The 16,458-nt window shown below is 45.2% G+C and overlaps 1 protein-coding gene across 1 annotated transcript in view; it reads right to left on the bottom strand.

Annotated features, from left to right (window-relative positions):
* Positions 1–16,458, bottom strand: part of ADIPOR2 (adiponectin receptor 2) — a 44,887-nt gene that overhangs the window by 3,237 nt on the left and 25,192 nt on the right. Inside the window, exons 2-7 of the mRNA XM_006069913.4 lie at positions 15,957–16,213; positions 9,499–9,618; positions 4,226–4,397; positions 2,261–2,447; positions 1,897–2,084; positions 281–474 (exon numbers count right to left, since the gene is read on the bottom strand). Coding sequence (XP_006069975.3) covers positions 281–474; positions 1,897–2,084; positions 2,261–2,447; positions 4,226–4,397; positions 9,499–9,618; positions 15,957–16,127 — 1,032 coding nt within the window. The 5' untranslated portion in view covers positions 16,128–16,213. The remainder of the gene's footprint in view (positions 1–280; positions 475–1,896; positions 2,085–2,260; positions 2,448–4,225; positions 4,398–9,498; positions 9,619–15,956; positions 16,214–16,458) is intronic.

The raw sequence follows: 16,458 nt of genomic DNA on the forward strand, positions 1-16,458 counted from the left end.
CTACCCTGAAGGGCAGCACGCTGAGTAAGGAGCACCCGAGCTCTCGGGCTGTCCCGAGAAGGCACTGGCGGCCCATCACGGGGCGGCGGGCCTCACAGAGGGGCCGCCCCTGCAGGGGTCACCCTCAGCCCCGCACTCACCACGCTGACGCAGCTCAGAGGGAAGCTGGGCCGAGGGTACTTCCTCAATCATTTCACTTCCCTGGGTGCCAGTAACTAAGTCACAGATGGACAGATAAGACAGTGAACCCTGCCCGCCCCCAGCTGCTGACCACACTTACCCAGATGTCACACTTGCCGGGGAAGAAGCGCTCGGGGATGCGGGCAGCGTACAGGGCCGCCCCCGTGATGTACAGGCCGGCCATGAGCAACAGCCAGCCGATCTGCCCGATGGTGGCAGCCTTCAGGAAGCCCTCCGAGATGACGTAGTGCAAGGCGGGGATGATCCCGCTCAGGCCGAGGCCCAGAAACACTCCTGGGAATCACAAGGACACAATAGAGACAAGGAGAAAGAAAGGAGAAACAACTCGGCACGGTGCCAGTGACTCTGTAAACTGAGCATCTCAAAAGCAGGATACAACATTAGCTTCTAGTTTGAAAGGAAAAAGAAGGTTCTTCAAACTCTGGGATTCTGCCATGCAATTCAGCACGGCTACGTTCTAAAAAGAGATCTATTTACAAAGGCAAAGAGAGAGCCTCCTGCTGAAAAAGCCTCGGCTCCACAAATCAGCAGTCTTCAAGGAGCTTGGAGTGATGTGTTGCTGAATGCCTCAGGAACCAACAACTCAAGTAGTTGGCTTATAACACCCTATATGCGCTTCTTTATAAGACACAGGTTACAGTACAGAGCAGTTCTGCAGTTTATCCTCCCTTGAGACAACGGACACCCCGGGGTGAGAGTGAGGTGGGGCGGGCGATGAGAGAGAAAGGGGCCCCGTGTCCACCAGCACTGCCCCCCCCCACAGTCGTACTGCCTTCGAACCCTCTACAGCAAGTGATCTGCAAACTTTTGGACATGCCCTAGGTTATAAGACTGAACTGAGTCTGGATCACCAATTTTTTTTTTTTAATGAACTGAAATAAAACATATCAGACCGTGTCAAGTTGAAGGTTAAGTACCATTTTGTCCAAGTTGTATAATTTATGTTACTTATGTATTATAAAGACGTGTCTAGGATTGAAAAAGAAAACGTCACGATCAGAAACAGCCTAAAGGTAACCAGGGCCTAAAGCCACCGTGAAGTGTGTGCCTCAACCAAGCACCACATGGACAGGAACTGCACGTAAACTGTGGCTTGGGCTTTAATACAAGATGGTTTAAAGCAAAAAGACTGAAAGGATGAGCACCCCTTTTAGGACTTCCTGTTCATTCTCGCCAGGCACTGGGTGTGGTACTAGAGGCAAAAACCCTGAGAGCACAGCCCTGGCTCCAGCGGGGCCAGCCAGGCCCTCGCACCGGAAGGAAGGGGCTTTTGGCTGGTTTCCAACCAAATAGGCATGATCCTGAACATAAAACTCTCTTCATCCTGTACCAGAGAAGGTGTGTGCTATCTCTATAACACCATCAGTTTGGGAGTAAAGACTCTTTTTTTTTTACACATTTTAAAATGAAAATACATAGAAGGGAACCATTATTTCACAAAAGTTATGGAGCCACAGCCGTAAGGACCATGTACAGCCCTAGACTCATGTACACTGTACTACCAGATGCATCAGCTCAGCACCCACCCGCACTGATGCTGTGAGACAAGCAGGGACACCCCAACATTACAAGCCCCTCAAGAACAGGAACTGTGACTTCTCCACCTCTGCATCACAAGTGCCTAGCCTGACGCTTGGCCAACGGTGGCCCTCTCGTGCAGACTGGCAGCATGGAACCCCAGCCTGGGCTTCTTACCTGCTCTCACGCCCCGGTACTGGGGGGTGGCGAACATGTCCCACTGGGAGACGATGATGGCTGCGATGCCCAGAACACAGATAACAATCAAGTAGATGAAGCAAGGTTGCGGGTTACAGTAGAAGGAGTAATAAAGCCAAGGAACAAAACTTCCCATAATCAGAAGAGCAATACCAGAGTAATCCAGTCTAGGATAGGGAAAAAAAAAAAATCCATTTACTGTTGAACATCGCTGCCCACTACAGGCTCCAGGCAAGACTGCCCGGCAGGTGGCACTGAGGGCCCTGCCAGCGCTGCTGGACGTGCTCCCTGAGCCCACGGGCTTTGGGCCACTGATCCAAACAGGGACTCTGCAGATACTTACTTGGAGAAGATCCGGGAGACCCCTTCTGAGTGGCAGTAGACTGTGTGGAACAGCCATGAGAAAGAAAGGCAGAGAATGGCCCCCAGGAAGAATAATCCAAAGACCACCTTTTCCTGCAGGGGGGCCACAAAGGAGATGTTGGGGCGAAACATATAAAAGATCCCCAGGCACAGGAAGAACACACAACCTAGAGAAGAGGACAGAAGAAAGCCAGGATTACTACCTTCTGAAGAGAGCGTTATGTATCAATTACATTTTCAGTCCTGACATCTGAATCAAAATTCTTCTGAACAACTAAATCTTATCCAAAACATTGGTCTGCTCCAGACACTGTTGGTATCACATGCCCCTCAGCTTCACAAGCTCAGTATAACAGGGTAACTTGTGATTAATCCAAAAAGAAAACAGACAAGGCCTGCTAACTAAGCCCACCTCTACCTCTAGATCCATAAGAAATTCCATTTATAATGTTTTTGGCACATGTGCTGAAGCCAGGTTTCAAAGGCCCACTCGGCAGTTTCTTTTGCAATGAACGCTGACCCCTCCAAACTCTGCTAGGAAATACAGTTTGTCTCCACCAACCACTCTAAGGAACCACCTGCAGCTCTGATCCTCACCAGCTGGCCCACAGAGTCAGGAGTTAGGCACAGTGAAATGCTATTTGGGCAATTTCAAATCATTTTTAAACTGTTCTTCACAGTAAGATACCACATTCTTATTGCTTAGGGAAAGGCTACTTAACACAAGACAAACACAGAAATTAAGAAGTTAAAGCATTTGCTAAGTGATTCTGTGTGATCATTTAGTAAAGTTAGAAGTCAGCAACAAACTCGATCTGATTCTCTACTCTGATCTACTCTCTGATTCTGGAGAACTTGGAGGCACAGAGGAAATTAAACATGTGGTAAGATACGTACATTAAGAGGGGAAAAGCCAGACTACTCAATACATTCACCAGGTTGTGCGATCGTCACTATTTCATTTCAGAACATTTTCACTGCCCCAAAAAGAAGTCCCAAACCTGCTCAGCCATCGCCCATCACCCCGCCCCCACCCCCAACAACCCTAACAAGCACTGATCTACTGGACTTTGCAGCTCTGTGGATTTCCCCGTCTGGGGTACTTCGTGTGTATGGATCGTACAGTGCCCGGCCTTTGTGTCCAGCTCCTTTCACTTCACACAAGGTTTTCATGGCTAGCCCGTGCTGTCGCCCAGTCTCAGCAGTCCAGCCCTTTTAAGGCTGTATAATACTCCACTGTATCCAAATACAGTATCCATATACTGCACTTTATTTATAGGTCAGGTGATAGATACTTGGTTGTTCCCACTTTCCCCTTACGATGAATAAAGGTGCTAAAAACATTCATGTACACACCTTTGTGGGACTATGTCTTCAATACTCTTGGGTATATACCTAGAATTGCTGGTAACTCCGTTTAATTTTCTGAGGAACTGTCAAGCCGTTTTCCATACAGATTGCGCCATTTTCCAAGCCACCAGTGATGCATGAGAGTTCTAATCTTTCCATATCCGGGCAAAGACCCGTCACTTTCCATTTTCTTGATAACAGCCCTTCTTGTGAGTGTGAAGTGGTATCTCACTGCACTTCCTCAAATGACTCACGATGTCATCGAGCACCTTTCTCATATGTTCACTGGCCATGAGGAATGACTTTTAAAAGTCAACTTACTTCTGTGAAATAACTACTTTCCTCTTCATGTTCATTAAAACATTACAGCCAATTCTGCACAGTGCCTTTTCCTTGGCCTGGTTTAAGGACATGTCTGAAAACCTAGTGTAAACTGAGACAACCAGAGACAACCACGGAGGAACTGCATCACTAGCAATCCAGTAAACAACAACAGCAAATTCAAAACACACTTTTTAAGTTCTGTCCTTACCCTTAAATACAGCGGTGGGGGGAGGACCAGAATGGTCACATTAATCATTACTACTCAACATACCCAAGAGATGTGTCCAGATGTTGCCTGTCTCGGTGTGTATTCTGAAAATGCTCTTAAAACAGGCCCGGAAAGAAGGCATGGGGGGCCGGTGTCCATGCAGGAGGAAGTCGTTATCCTTGAGCCACTCAGGTAGCACGTCGTGAGGGATCACTCGCCATCGACCCTCCCAGACCTGGAAGAGGATCAGCAGATACTTCTGTGGGTTTAACTGTCAATTTAGCAACACTGACGGCTATCTCTTACCGCATTGCCTTACAATGAGATAAAGTAAACTATCTTTAGAAAGATAAATGCATTCAAAGGCATAATGGCCTATATTCTGAAAAAACTGACTGAGGAAAAAATACATTCTTTTTATTGGGGTAGGGGAGCTTTTCTAAGGAAAAGGAAAGAGCAAATGAAGTTACAGAAAATACCCAGGCGACTTCCCTGGTGGCCTAATGGTTAGGATTCTGCACTTTCACTGGGGAAGGCCTGGATTCAGTCCCGAGTCGGGAAACTGACATGGGCAAGCCACGAGACGTGGCCAAGAAGGAAAAGAAAGTGCTTTCCAGCTCTGTTTCAGTCTGGCCAAGGCAAGATGAATGGCTGAAGTCCCGCCCATACAGACACTCCTCCTTCATCCTTCACTACAGACTTTGTGTTAATCTTTCAGTAGTGTCCGACTCTCTGTGACTCAATGGACGGTACCCCACCAGGCTGCTCTGTCCATGGAATTCTCCAGGCACGAAAACTGGAGTGGGTTGCCATTCCCTTCTCCATGAAGTCGCTCAGTCATGTCCAATTCTTTGTGACTCCGTGGACTATACCGTCCATGGAATTCTCCAGGCTAGAATACTGTAGTGGGTAGCCTTTCTCCTCTCCAGGGAATCTTCCCGACCCAGGGATCAAACCCGCATTTCAGGCAGACTCTTTACCAGATGAGCCACCAGGGAAGCCCACAAATACTGGAGTGAGTAGCCTATCCCTTTTTCAGCAGACCTTCGCGACCCAGGAATCAAACTGGGGTCTCATGCATTGCAGGTGGATTCTTTATCAACTCAACTACCATATATACCAGGAAAAATCCCTGTTGTATTAATAAGTAAGACCATTTTTACACTTAATATTCCTGTTGGTAGGGGAAAAACATAGAATCACACTTAGGTACCTTTTGCTAAAATTACTTCCCTCTCCTTTGGTTTCTCTTCCAATCCCAGCAAATATAATCATATAGAAAGAGCAAAGGGATAGGAAAACCTTGGATCTCTGTCATTACCCAGTTGAAGGAGCCTTCATTAACTACAAAAATCCTCAAGCCTCAGTGTCCTCGTTTATAAAGCGAGGACCAGAGTATGGGAACTTAACGAGGATCCACAGAAATGACCCCCAGCACCCCCACCCCAAAGGCGGCGTGCAATCCCCACAGGCAGCCACCCGAGAGCTCGGGCCTGGGGAACCGCCAAGCAGCGCAGCCTCCCACCCTTCAGGCCCCCTCTTCCTCGCTGCCATTCCCCTCAGGCTCTAAAGGAAAGGGATGGGGGTGGGGGAGCCCCTCTTAAAAGACATGCCAGCCTCATCACCCTGGTCCTTTCACGTCTCTCAGCCCAGAGAGCTCACACCATAAGATCACTTCCGCCTAAACTAACCTGCCTTTGCTGAGCCAAACAGACGCCAAGGAGGAGGCAGAAGCACGTCCACCTAGGGCTTCCCCTGGCGCCCACCTGCCGGCCACCGTGCCCGCCGCACCCTCCCCTCCCTGCACTCCACCGGGGTGGGACGATAAACCGAGAACAGCAGTGACCCCTCACAATGGCACTCACGCTCCATCTTCACCCTCCTCCCGACCCCGGGCCTGTGCTCACCCGCCCTCCCCCTGCTGGTTCCTAACATGCAGCAAAATAAACTCACCTGTCACCAGATGCTGTACTCGGCTTTACTTGGGGAGAACTTTATTTTCTAAGATGGAAACCAATCCTCGCCTCCCTCCAGGCAGTTCACAGCCTGCAAACAGCTCTGCTGTGATCGTATGAGGAGAGCTACTGTGTTATCACACGAGCAGTTACTAGCTCTTACCAGTGACACCGGTACAGCGTGAGAGCGCCTTTCCCCGATGTTTCTAAACACACACTCTGGCCTCTGAAGACTGGGCCCAGGCGCTGTGCCTCCATCATTACACCGCACCTGCGGCTCAACTTGCAGGGCAGCCAAATGCCGACCAAACAGGTCTCCTCCCCCCTCAACTCCAGGCAGGAAGAACAAGGTCAAAGCTTAGTCAAAGACACCTTTGTTTATAAGCTTCACAAGGGCAATGCCTAAATCAAACATCTTAGCAATGGCTCACTAGGTTGGTGTTAGACCATATGATAAACAAAACATATTAAAAAAAACAAAATGACCCACAGAAGACCTCTATGTCCACATGGGCCAGACTATGCTGGAAGACTAGCAACGACTGAAGGCTGGAATAAAAGAGACGCCAAACACACTCTCTAAAGCCTAAATGACTTTATTTATTCCCTCTATTCCTGTAGAAAAGCCTTCTCCACAAGGGAAAGCACACAAGCAAGGTGGCAGGACACTGCATTCTCAACTGTCTGTTTACTTGCTTCCAAGAAATAGAATCCGGTGTCACCAAATACAGGCAGGCGGGTTTATCAAGGACAGTCAAGAGCTTGGCCGCGGTGGGTCGGGTGACTCAGGGAGCCTGCCCCTTTTGCTCAGACACACTTCTAGGGGATAACAGGGGTTCATAATAATTTTATGACCCACTCCTTTTCCTTCAGTAACTCATAGTCTATAGCAAACAAGTGTCCTATTTATTCACCACCTCTTAGCTCTTAAACTGGAAAGTTTTATTTGCCTTACTCTCTACTCTTGGTTCAGAAGGGAGAACAAAAACTCAAGTTACCTACAGCACCCCACTGATCCATAAATATAAAAATCCCTAGTGGCTAACACTGAACACTCAACTCTAAGATTTAAGGGGAAAACCTGCTTTTGAAAACCAAAATGTATCTTTTGTATCCCTTCGCTCCAACTCTACTGAGACAGTGATTACTAGAATGGGTTTAATGTTTCGATTGGCTTTTTCTTCACCAGTTTTCAAACACTGATTAAAATTTTCTGGGCTCTAAAAGTAGATCCATAAATGTTTAGACTCTGCCACCCTCTCCCCGAAATCCCTCTGGTCTTGAAAGACATGTCTACATTCAGATTATAATGTTTTCTTCTCAGCTCTGGTCCAAACTTCAGGACTCTAAGTCAACTGGCCCCAATTATTTCTAGCATCATTGTAAATGTAGAAAAACCTAAATTTAGTTTTTAGGATCTAAGACTATACACATAAAAAGTCTTGGTTTCACAAAACTCATGAGAAAGCAAAGTGTCAGAAAAATTTTTCTCTAAATGATCAAGAGTTCTTCAAAAACGTTTAATAATAAATTTACACACACAGGTTGAACTGTGTTGACCTGAGGTCACACCTGCCAGGATCGGATGGATCAAGTGGCTAAACCCATACATACGTATCAGGGTCCCTGATCATGTTTTCGAAACAAGCAACCCCAATTCCAGATGCCATTTTAGGGGAACAGAGCCCCACGCGGATCCTAATGACTCAGAAAACGTACCAGCCACACTGACAACACTGGATGTGTGTGAAGATGAGGCAAGTCCTCCCTGAGGAGGAGTCTACCAACCACTGGACCCTGAGAGGAGCAGCACGCTGCAGAGCAGACTCAGGGGCCTAGCGACGCCATTTCAGGGTCTGCAGGCATCGAGCACCCCCAACTCTGCTTCCTTCTGTCTTATCTAACTGGTCAATATGACATCTACTCTGTGAGCCGGTTTCCCAGCTAGATGATCTAGTTTTCTCAAAACTTTATCAGGGCTGCTGCAGGCACACGAGGACTAGTGCACTGAACAGGGCTAATGTCCTGACGCTGCTCCCACTCACGGGGACACACACTCTCCCCAAAGGGACGGTACTCCCGCTCTCCTAACTTGCAGACTTCTGTTTGGGAAGGACTAAACATACAGCATGTTTACATACATGATGTTCAAGCTGGTTTTAGAAAAGGCAGAGGAACCAGAGATCAAATTGCCTACATCCACTGGATCATGGAAAAAGCAAGAGAGTTCCAGAAAAACATCTATTTCTGCTTTATTGACTATGCCAAAGCCTTTGACTGTATGGATCACAATAAACTGTGGAAAATTCTGAAAGAGATGGGAATATCAGACCACCTGACCTGCCTCTTGAGAAATCTGTACGCAGGTCAGGAAGCAACAGTTAGAACTGGACATGGAACAACAGACTGGTTCCAAATAGGAAAAGGAGTACGTCAAGGCTGTATATTGTCACCCTGCTTATTTAACTTATATGCAGAGTACATCATGAGAAACGCTGGACTGGAAGAAACACAAGCTGGAATTAAGATTGCCGGGAGAAATATCAATAACCTCAGGCATGCAGATGACACCACCCTTATGGCAGAAAGCGAAGAGGAACTAAAAAGCCTCTTGATGAAAGTGAAAGAGGAGAGTGAAAAAGTTGGCTTGAAGCTCAACATTCAGAAAACAAAGATCATGGCGTCCGGTTCCACCACTTCATGGGAAATAGATGGGGAAACAGTGGAAACAGTGTCAGACTTTATTTTTCTGGGCTCCAAAATCACTACAGATGGTGACTGCAGCCATGAAATTAAAAGATGCTTACTCCTTGGAAGGAAAATTATGACCAACCTAGATATCATATTCAAAAGCAGACACATTACTTTGCCAACAAAGGTCTGTCTAGTCAAGGCTATGGTCTTTCCTGTGGTCATGTATGGATGTGAGAGTTGGACTGTGAAGAAGGCTGAGTGCCGAAGAATAGATGCTTTTGAACTGTGGTGCTGGAGAAGACTCTTGAGAGTCCCTTGGACTGCAAGGAGATCCAACCAGTCCATTCTGAAGGAGATCAGCCCTGGGATTTCTTTGGAGGGAATGATGCTCAAGCTGAAACTCCAGTACTTGGGCCACCTCATGCGAAGAGTTGACTCCTTGGAAAAGTCTCTGATGCTGGGCGGGATTGGGGGCAGGAGGAGAAGGGGATGACAGAGGATGAGATGGCTGGATGGCATCACTGACTCGATGGATGTGAGTCTGAGTGAACTCCGGGAGTTGGTGATGGACAGGGAGGCCTGGCGTGCTGCCATTCGTGGGGTCGCAAAGAGTCGGACACGACTGAGCGACTGAACTGAACTGATCTGAAACATACAGCATGGAATGACCAGGAACAGCCATCTTACCTTACAAACAAACTCTTCCATCCTCTCCATGGCATGGTGGGCTTGCAGGAGGGGGGACATGCCCATGAACCCCTCATCTTCCTGAGATGCTCCATCATCGCACTCACGCTCCTCCACGCTCTGCAAGGCAATCACAGAGACAGTCAGAGACAGAGGTCAGGAGCCAGAGGAAACAAACAATACCTTTTCCTTGAAAAAATTACACTGAAAATCTCTTAAGGTTAAAACAAGGCCTCAGAGAAGTTAACAGTATAGGAAATAAGGTCTGTCTATTATAGAATTACTACAAGTACTAAAAATAAGAGGTGCCTGATCCTTCTCTGCAGACAAGTGAACTACGACAGCAGCATTCCTGCTTGTTTCAGTAGCAAGGGTCAGGAGTGGCCTTGGATGCTTTGTTTTTTGTTGTAAGAATTATACTCACAGACCACAAAATACTATTACATATACAAAGCTGAGACATTACTGAGGGGACAATCTCCAAGAATCCCACCTGGAACGTGTAAAATAAATCTAATGCAGTAAGTGCTCTGGGGGAAAGGAGGAAAAACAGTGTAAAACTATTTACTAAATCCTTAAAATACACCAAGCCCAAAAGAAAGGCCATTTAATTTAATCCTGACAACTCTTACTGCATCAGTATTCTTATCTAAACTTATCTATAGCTCATCAGGCAGGGACTTCCCTGGTGGTACAGTGGATAGAATCCATCTGCCAGTGCAGGGGACGTGGGTTCGACCCTGGTCTGACGGTGAGTGCCACCGCACACTCCGGGGCAGCTAAGCCCATGTGCCGCAACTACAGCCTGCCGCTAGAGCCCAGACCCGCAGCGACGGAGCCCACAGGCCACAGCTTCTGAGCCCGTGCGCCTGAAGCCAGCAAGGCTCAACTGCTGAGCCTGTCTGCTTCCACTACTGAAGCCCGGGCGCCTAGCGCCTGTACTCCACGGCAGGAAAAGCCACCACAGTGAGAAGCCTGAACACCACAGCTAGAGAAAGCTCACACACAGCCACAAAGACCCGGCACAACCAAAAATATTAACAAAATAATCCCGTGCACCACAACTACTGAGCCCTCTTATAACAGAATACTCACAAACATGTCCCCAAAAAACAAATGTCTAAAACACAGGACTATAAATAACTATTTATTGTGGTCAAGCATTGCAGAGTTGCTAACTAGCAATCTTCACAGAGTGGGTGGTAGTAAATTTAGTTTCCTTGGTTAAACAGAGGATAACACGGTAGGAATTAAGTGGCCAGAACAAGGACAAAAATGTTTTCTCCACAACACATGAGCAAGTTTACAGCTCTGCCACATGATGACGGTCTGGAAAAGTCTGCGCTGGGCACGATATACATTATATAAAAGCCTCTGGCTTCCAATAAAGAATAACCCTGTCAGGACTGGAAATTACTTTCAATTCCCCTTCCAGTGGCCACTAAACCACAGACCCAAAGATCTGTCTCAACAATGAACTGCATCTAAGACTATCACACATGAGGGCTAAACGCACACTATGTTCTGCTGCTCTCGTCACACCTCTAACTGCCATCAACATGAATTATGAGGAGAAACAGGGCAGTGTGAATGGTGAACAACGAAAACCCAAGCTGCCTAAAGTAAAGGCAGAAACCGTAATGCTCCAAGGCTTCCTATGAATAAATCACTATATCTACATTTAAAGAGACGTCAGTGCTCTGAAGTGAGTACAAAGATGCTTTCAAATCATTTTTTCCTGCCTCCGTCAGTGAAGTCCATCTGTGAGAAGAGTTAAAGTGGGTTATATCTCAAAATACAACAATATCCAACTGATGATCCATACAAAGTACAAGCTAAAATGTTAATTCTCCAAGGTGTACTTTACCTTTGGAAAGAGAACCAGAGTGATAAAGACCAAAGTCCTTAAAGATCAGTCTAACACAAAATGACAATAACCCATCAGTCTACTCGGTGTTTGTCTGCTTCCGCCCAGCTCAGCTCAATTCAGTTTAATAAATACTTATTAAAAGGATGTTTTCTATAAAGGTGAGTAAAATACAGTCTCTGCCTTCCATGCGTGTACAATCTAATAAGGGACCAAATTAGCCACAAAGATAACTGTAACAAAAATAAGGTACAGTCAGTTTAGAAACAGAATGTGGAGCTCAAGAAACGCTGCATGAGGAATTAGAATTTTGGAAAGATAAAAGAACTGTCGAGAGGGAAAAGCAAAAGCACTATTTTGAAGAAAAGAGACTAGTTTAGTTCAGCTGAAACTTAGGGGAATAGCTGGACATAAATTACATATTTACATACTAAAAGTCAGCAGACAAGTGCCACAGGCTACAATCGTTGTTGTTCAGTTGCTCAGTTGTGTCCAACTCTTTGCAACCCCATGGACTGCAGCACATCAGGTTTCCCTGTCCTTCATCTCCCAGAGCTTGCTCAAACTCATGTCCATTGAATCAGTGATGCCATCCAACCATCTCATCCTCTATCGCCCCCTTCTCCTCCTGCCCTCAATCTTTCCCAGCATCAGGGTCTTTTTCAATGAATCGGCTCTTGGAATCAGGTAGCCAAAGTATTGGAGCTTCAGCTTCAGCATCAGTCCTTGCAATGAATATTCAGGGTTGATCTCCTTTAGGACTGACTGGTTTGATCTCCTTTAGGACTGACTGGTTTGATCTCCATACTGTCCAAGGGACTCTTCTCCAGCACTACAGTTTAAAAGCATCAATTCTGTGGTGCTCAGCCTTCTTTATGGTCCAGCTCTCACATCCGTACCTGACTACTGGAAAAACCACAGCTTTGACTACATATACCCTTTGTCCACAAAGTGATGTCTCTGCTTTTTAATACACTGCCTAGGTTTATCACAGCTTTCCTTCCAAGGAGCAAGCATCTTTTAATTTCATGGCTGCAGTCACCATCAGCAGTGACTTTGGAGCCCAAGAAAATAGAATTTGTCACCGTTTCCACTTTTCCTCTTCTATTTGCCATGAACCAATGCAACTGGATGCCAGGATCTCAGTTTTTTGAATGTTGAATTTTTCACTCTCCTCTTTCACCCTCATCAAGAGTCTCTTTAGTTTCTCTTTACTTTCTGCCATTAGAGTGGTATCATCTACATATCTGACGTTGTTGATATTTCTCCCAGCAATCTTGATTCCAGCTTGTGATTCATCTAGCCTGGCATTTCACATGATGTCACTCTGCATATAAGTTAAATAAGCAGGATGACAATATATATACAGCTTTGACATACTCCTTTCCCAATTTTTAATCAGTCCATTATTCCATGTCCAGTTCTAACTGCTGCTTCTTGGACCTGCATACAGGTTTCTCAAGAGACAGGTAAAGTGGTCTGGTATTACCATCTCTTGAAGAATTTTTCACAGTGTGTTGTGATTCACACAGTCAAAAGCTTTCATATAGCCAATGAAGCAGATGTTTTTCTGGAATTCCTTTGCTTTCTCTATGATCCAACGGATGTTGACAATTTGATTTCTGGTTCCTCAACCTTTTCTAAAGCCAGCTTGTACATCTGGAAGCTCTTGGTTCATGTATGGCTGAAGTTAGCTTGAAGGAATTTGAGCATAACCTTGCTTGCATGTGAAATGAGTTCAACTGTACAGTACTTTGAACATTCTTTGGCATTACTGTTCTTTGGGAGTGGAATAAAAACTGGCCTTTTCTGGTCCTTTGGCCACTGCTAAGTTTTTCAAATTTGCTGACATTTAAGTGCAGCACTTTAAAAGCATCGTCTTTTAGGATTTTGAATAGCTCAGCTAGAATTCTATCACCTCCACTAGCTTTGCTTGTAGTAATGCTTCCTAAGGCCCACTGGACTTCACACTCCAGTATGTCTGGCCCTAGGTGAGTGACCGCACCATCATGGTTATCCAAGTCATTAGGACGTTTTTGCACAGTATTCTTGCCATCTGTTCTTAATCATAATCGTAATGCTGTCCACGATGAGAAGATAAAGGTCGAGGAAACGGAAAGGTATCCGGGGCCAGGACACCAAATCTGGGTCAAAGTGTGTGTGCCCCTCCAGAGGTCTGAGAACGGAGGCCTGCTGTATCCACGTAATTACAAGGACTACAAGCTAAGGCCCCCATACAATATGACTTCGTGTGTTCAGAAAATACCTGCCCGGGAAGATCAAGGACACAAACCACTAGGTGACTTTATGAGTTTCAGTACTTCTCAAAAATTCACTTATATTAGACTGCTCAACCAGCTCCTTAGTACAGTTGCTGAACTGGGCAAATCTGCTCCCTTCCAAGTATCCGCTCACTAGACTTGCTCCAACTATCAAAACTATCATAAACTCTGTGCAATGTCAATACGATCTCGGTACTGAAAGAGCTGCCATAAACCACGACAGTCAGGCCCCAAACCACACACACGCTGTCCGCGACCTCCCCTTTCTGAACAAGACCCTTAGGGTGCTGCTCACTTTTATGCAGTAAGGAACTTCGCTTCATCTCATCAACAAGTTAATGTTTGCTTGCTTGCCTTTTTTAATTAACCATTTTTTAATTGAAGTACAGTGACCTTACAGTGAATGCTGTGCTCGTTTCATGTGTGCTGCGAAGTGCAATTATACAATTATACATCAACGGGCTATATCTTGATAGTCTTTTTGGAAAGTTGACAGGTTGAATCCAGCCTTAAATTTAGAAATCTGCAATGTGTAGTAAGGGCACTAGCAAGCTGATATATCTAGCCCTTACACACACAGGGGTCAGTGGAAACTAAGGTGTCCACAAAAACAAGAGCTGAAAGAGTAAGTGCTGATGACTGCGTTTCCTGTATCATCTGACACAGCAAGTGCAACAGCTAGCCTCCGTGAACGTTCATCTTGGTCTGCTGAGAAATACACATACTCTTAACCTTAAAGACTAGCTCTCTATCAAAGTTTGATGGAAAAGATCTTTAAAATCATCCAATTTTTTTTTTTTTAAATTCTCACAAAGCAACTGTTTTTTAATCTTTATTGAAGTTCCTAAGTAGACCTCAAGAAAAGAAAACAAAGTGGTTGGCAGACAGGAATCTAAGTACAAATCAGCTTTCTTATGATAAACTAACAAACTGTGGCATTCTTATAAGTTTGGTTAAAGCAAATCAGTCCAAGAGAATAAATCCTAGGTTAAATGAATGAAGAGTTGGCTCCAGCCCCCATTTATGAGGAAGAATCTGGAGCAGAGGAAAAGTAGGACAACCACAAAGGCTGTTCTCTTTATTTAACTTTATACCTTAAAAACTCAGAGATATGAAATAAAGCCATAAAACTAAAGATCAGGGTAACCTGGTTTGAAATGTCTCTTTTGTGTTATCTATAGGTGCTTATGAAACACAAACTATAAACTTCAGCAAATACAGTTAAAAGAGCCAAGGCTTTGGAGTCAGAGACCTAGAAGTAATAGTCTATGCCCTTCAACCAGTACATAACACTACATATTTCAGAAAGAATTTTGGCTGATAGGATATTGGGACAAGGGTTAAAGATCTGGAATTTAGGCTCCACTGTCTAGGATTACTTGTTAACAAACTGACTCCCTGTACCCTCTGTCCTTCATTCCAGCCATACCGAACATTCTGCAGGTTCACACGTCAGCATACACCAGTGTGCCCTGGACACACTTCGCTACTATCATTACTGCTATTCCCTAAAAGCACTGTGCCCTTTCTGAGTCTGCACATCTACTACTCCCTTTGCCTGGAATGCTTTCCAGACCTTCAGGAACCAAGTCAACACTCATCTAGCTTCGCTTAATACATTTCCACTTCCTTTTAGATAACCCCAGTCATAGAAAAAGCAATCCTAAAATTCATATGGAATGACAAAGGACTCTGAACAGTCAAAGCAGTCTTGAGAATGAACAACAAAGCTAGAGGCATCACACTTCCAGACATATTACAAAGCTACAGTCATGGACACGGTTTGGTACTGGCATAAAGACAACCACACTGACCAGTGGCCCTGCTCAGACATCTACACCTTTGCTGTCCAGGAAGAGTTGCTTGAGTCACTTAAAAGGTGGTCTTTCCTCTGGAAGGTAAAAGAAAAGACTAGGTTCTTTTCCCAGAAGCCTACTGACTCCCAAGATATGCACTGGAGACAAAGCATCTGGAGAAGCAGTTTCAGCATACACTCAGGATTTCTCCAAAAATAGAAACGATAATGCCCTCACTAAAGCATGGTCCAACTATAAGGGATATATGGTAACTACAAAACCCATTTCATTCAACAAAATAGGGCAGCTTATGTGTGGTCTTATGTGTCAACAGAAAAGGTGTGACTAACTCCTAGATAACTTAAGAGACTTCAGAACCTTACAAACGTCCTCAAGGTTCATTTTCAAAACACCATCCTCTCTCCAGCAGAGTCCCCATAATTTTTAACATTCTTCCTCCAGCCACATTCTCATAAATCTGTTTTCACTCGCCATTCTTTCACTTTCACTTACTTTTTTATGATAGGAAGAAAGGACAGACGCCGCTACGAGAGGCTCCCGACCTCCGTGGTGGACGCCACTGTCACCGCTCCTCGCGCCATCGAGCTGGTGCCCTTTCCTGAGCCTGACAGCTGGCTCTGGAGTCTTGCTGTGCTCCAACCGGTTTTCCTCTGTCTCGTTCATGGGACACCCAAGGCTTTCTGACAAAGAGTTCTTTCTTTCTGTCCCTTCTTCTTGGGAGGGTGGATGTTTAGGATACTGAGTTGACTCTACAGGAGAGAAAGCTCTGCATTAACATATTTGCATGAGTGACGGGAGAAGACATAGGTTGTATTACTATACACTAAAACTAAAATTTTCTGTACTCATTAAGAACAATAAATAATGTATTAAAAAAAAAACCTATTTTGTTGAAAAACGGACTGCCAAAATCTACTTTTAAATGAAAAAAGCAGAATACAAAAGATACATGCATAATATTCCCACTTACATATTATAATAAAAGTATATAATC

Source organism: Bubalus bubalis, chromosome 4 (genome assembly GCF_019923935.1).
Source record: "Bubalus bubalis isolate 160015118507 breed Murrah chromosome 4, NDDB_SH_1, whole genome shotgun sequence".
NCBI classification, from domain to species: Eukaryota; Metazoa; Chordata; class Mammalia; order Artiodactyla; family Bovidae; genus Bubalus; species Bubalus bubalis.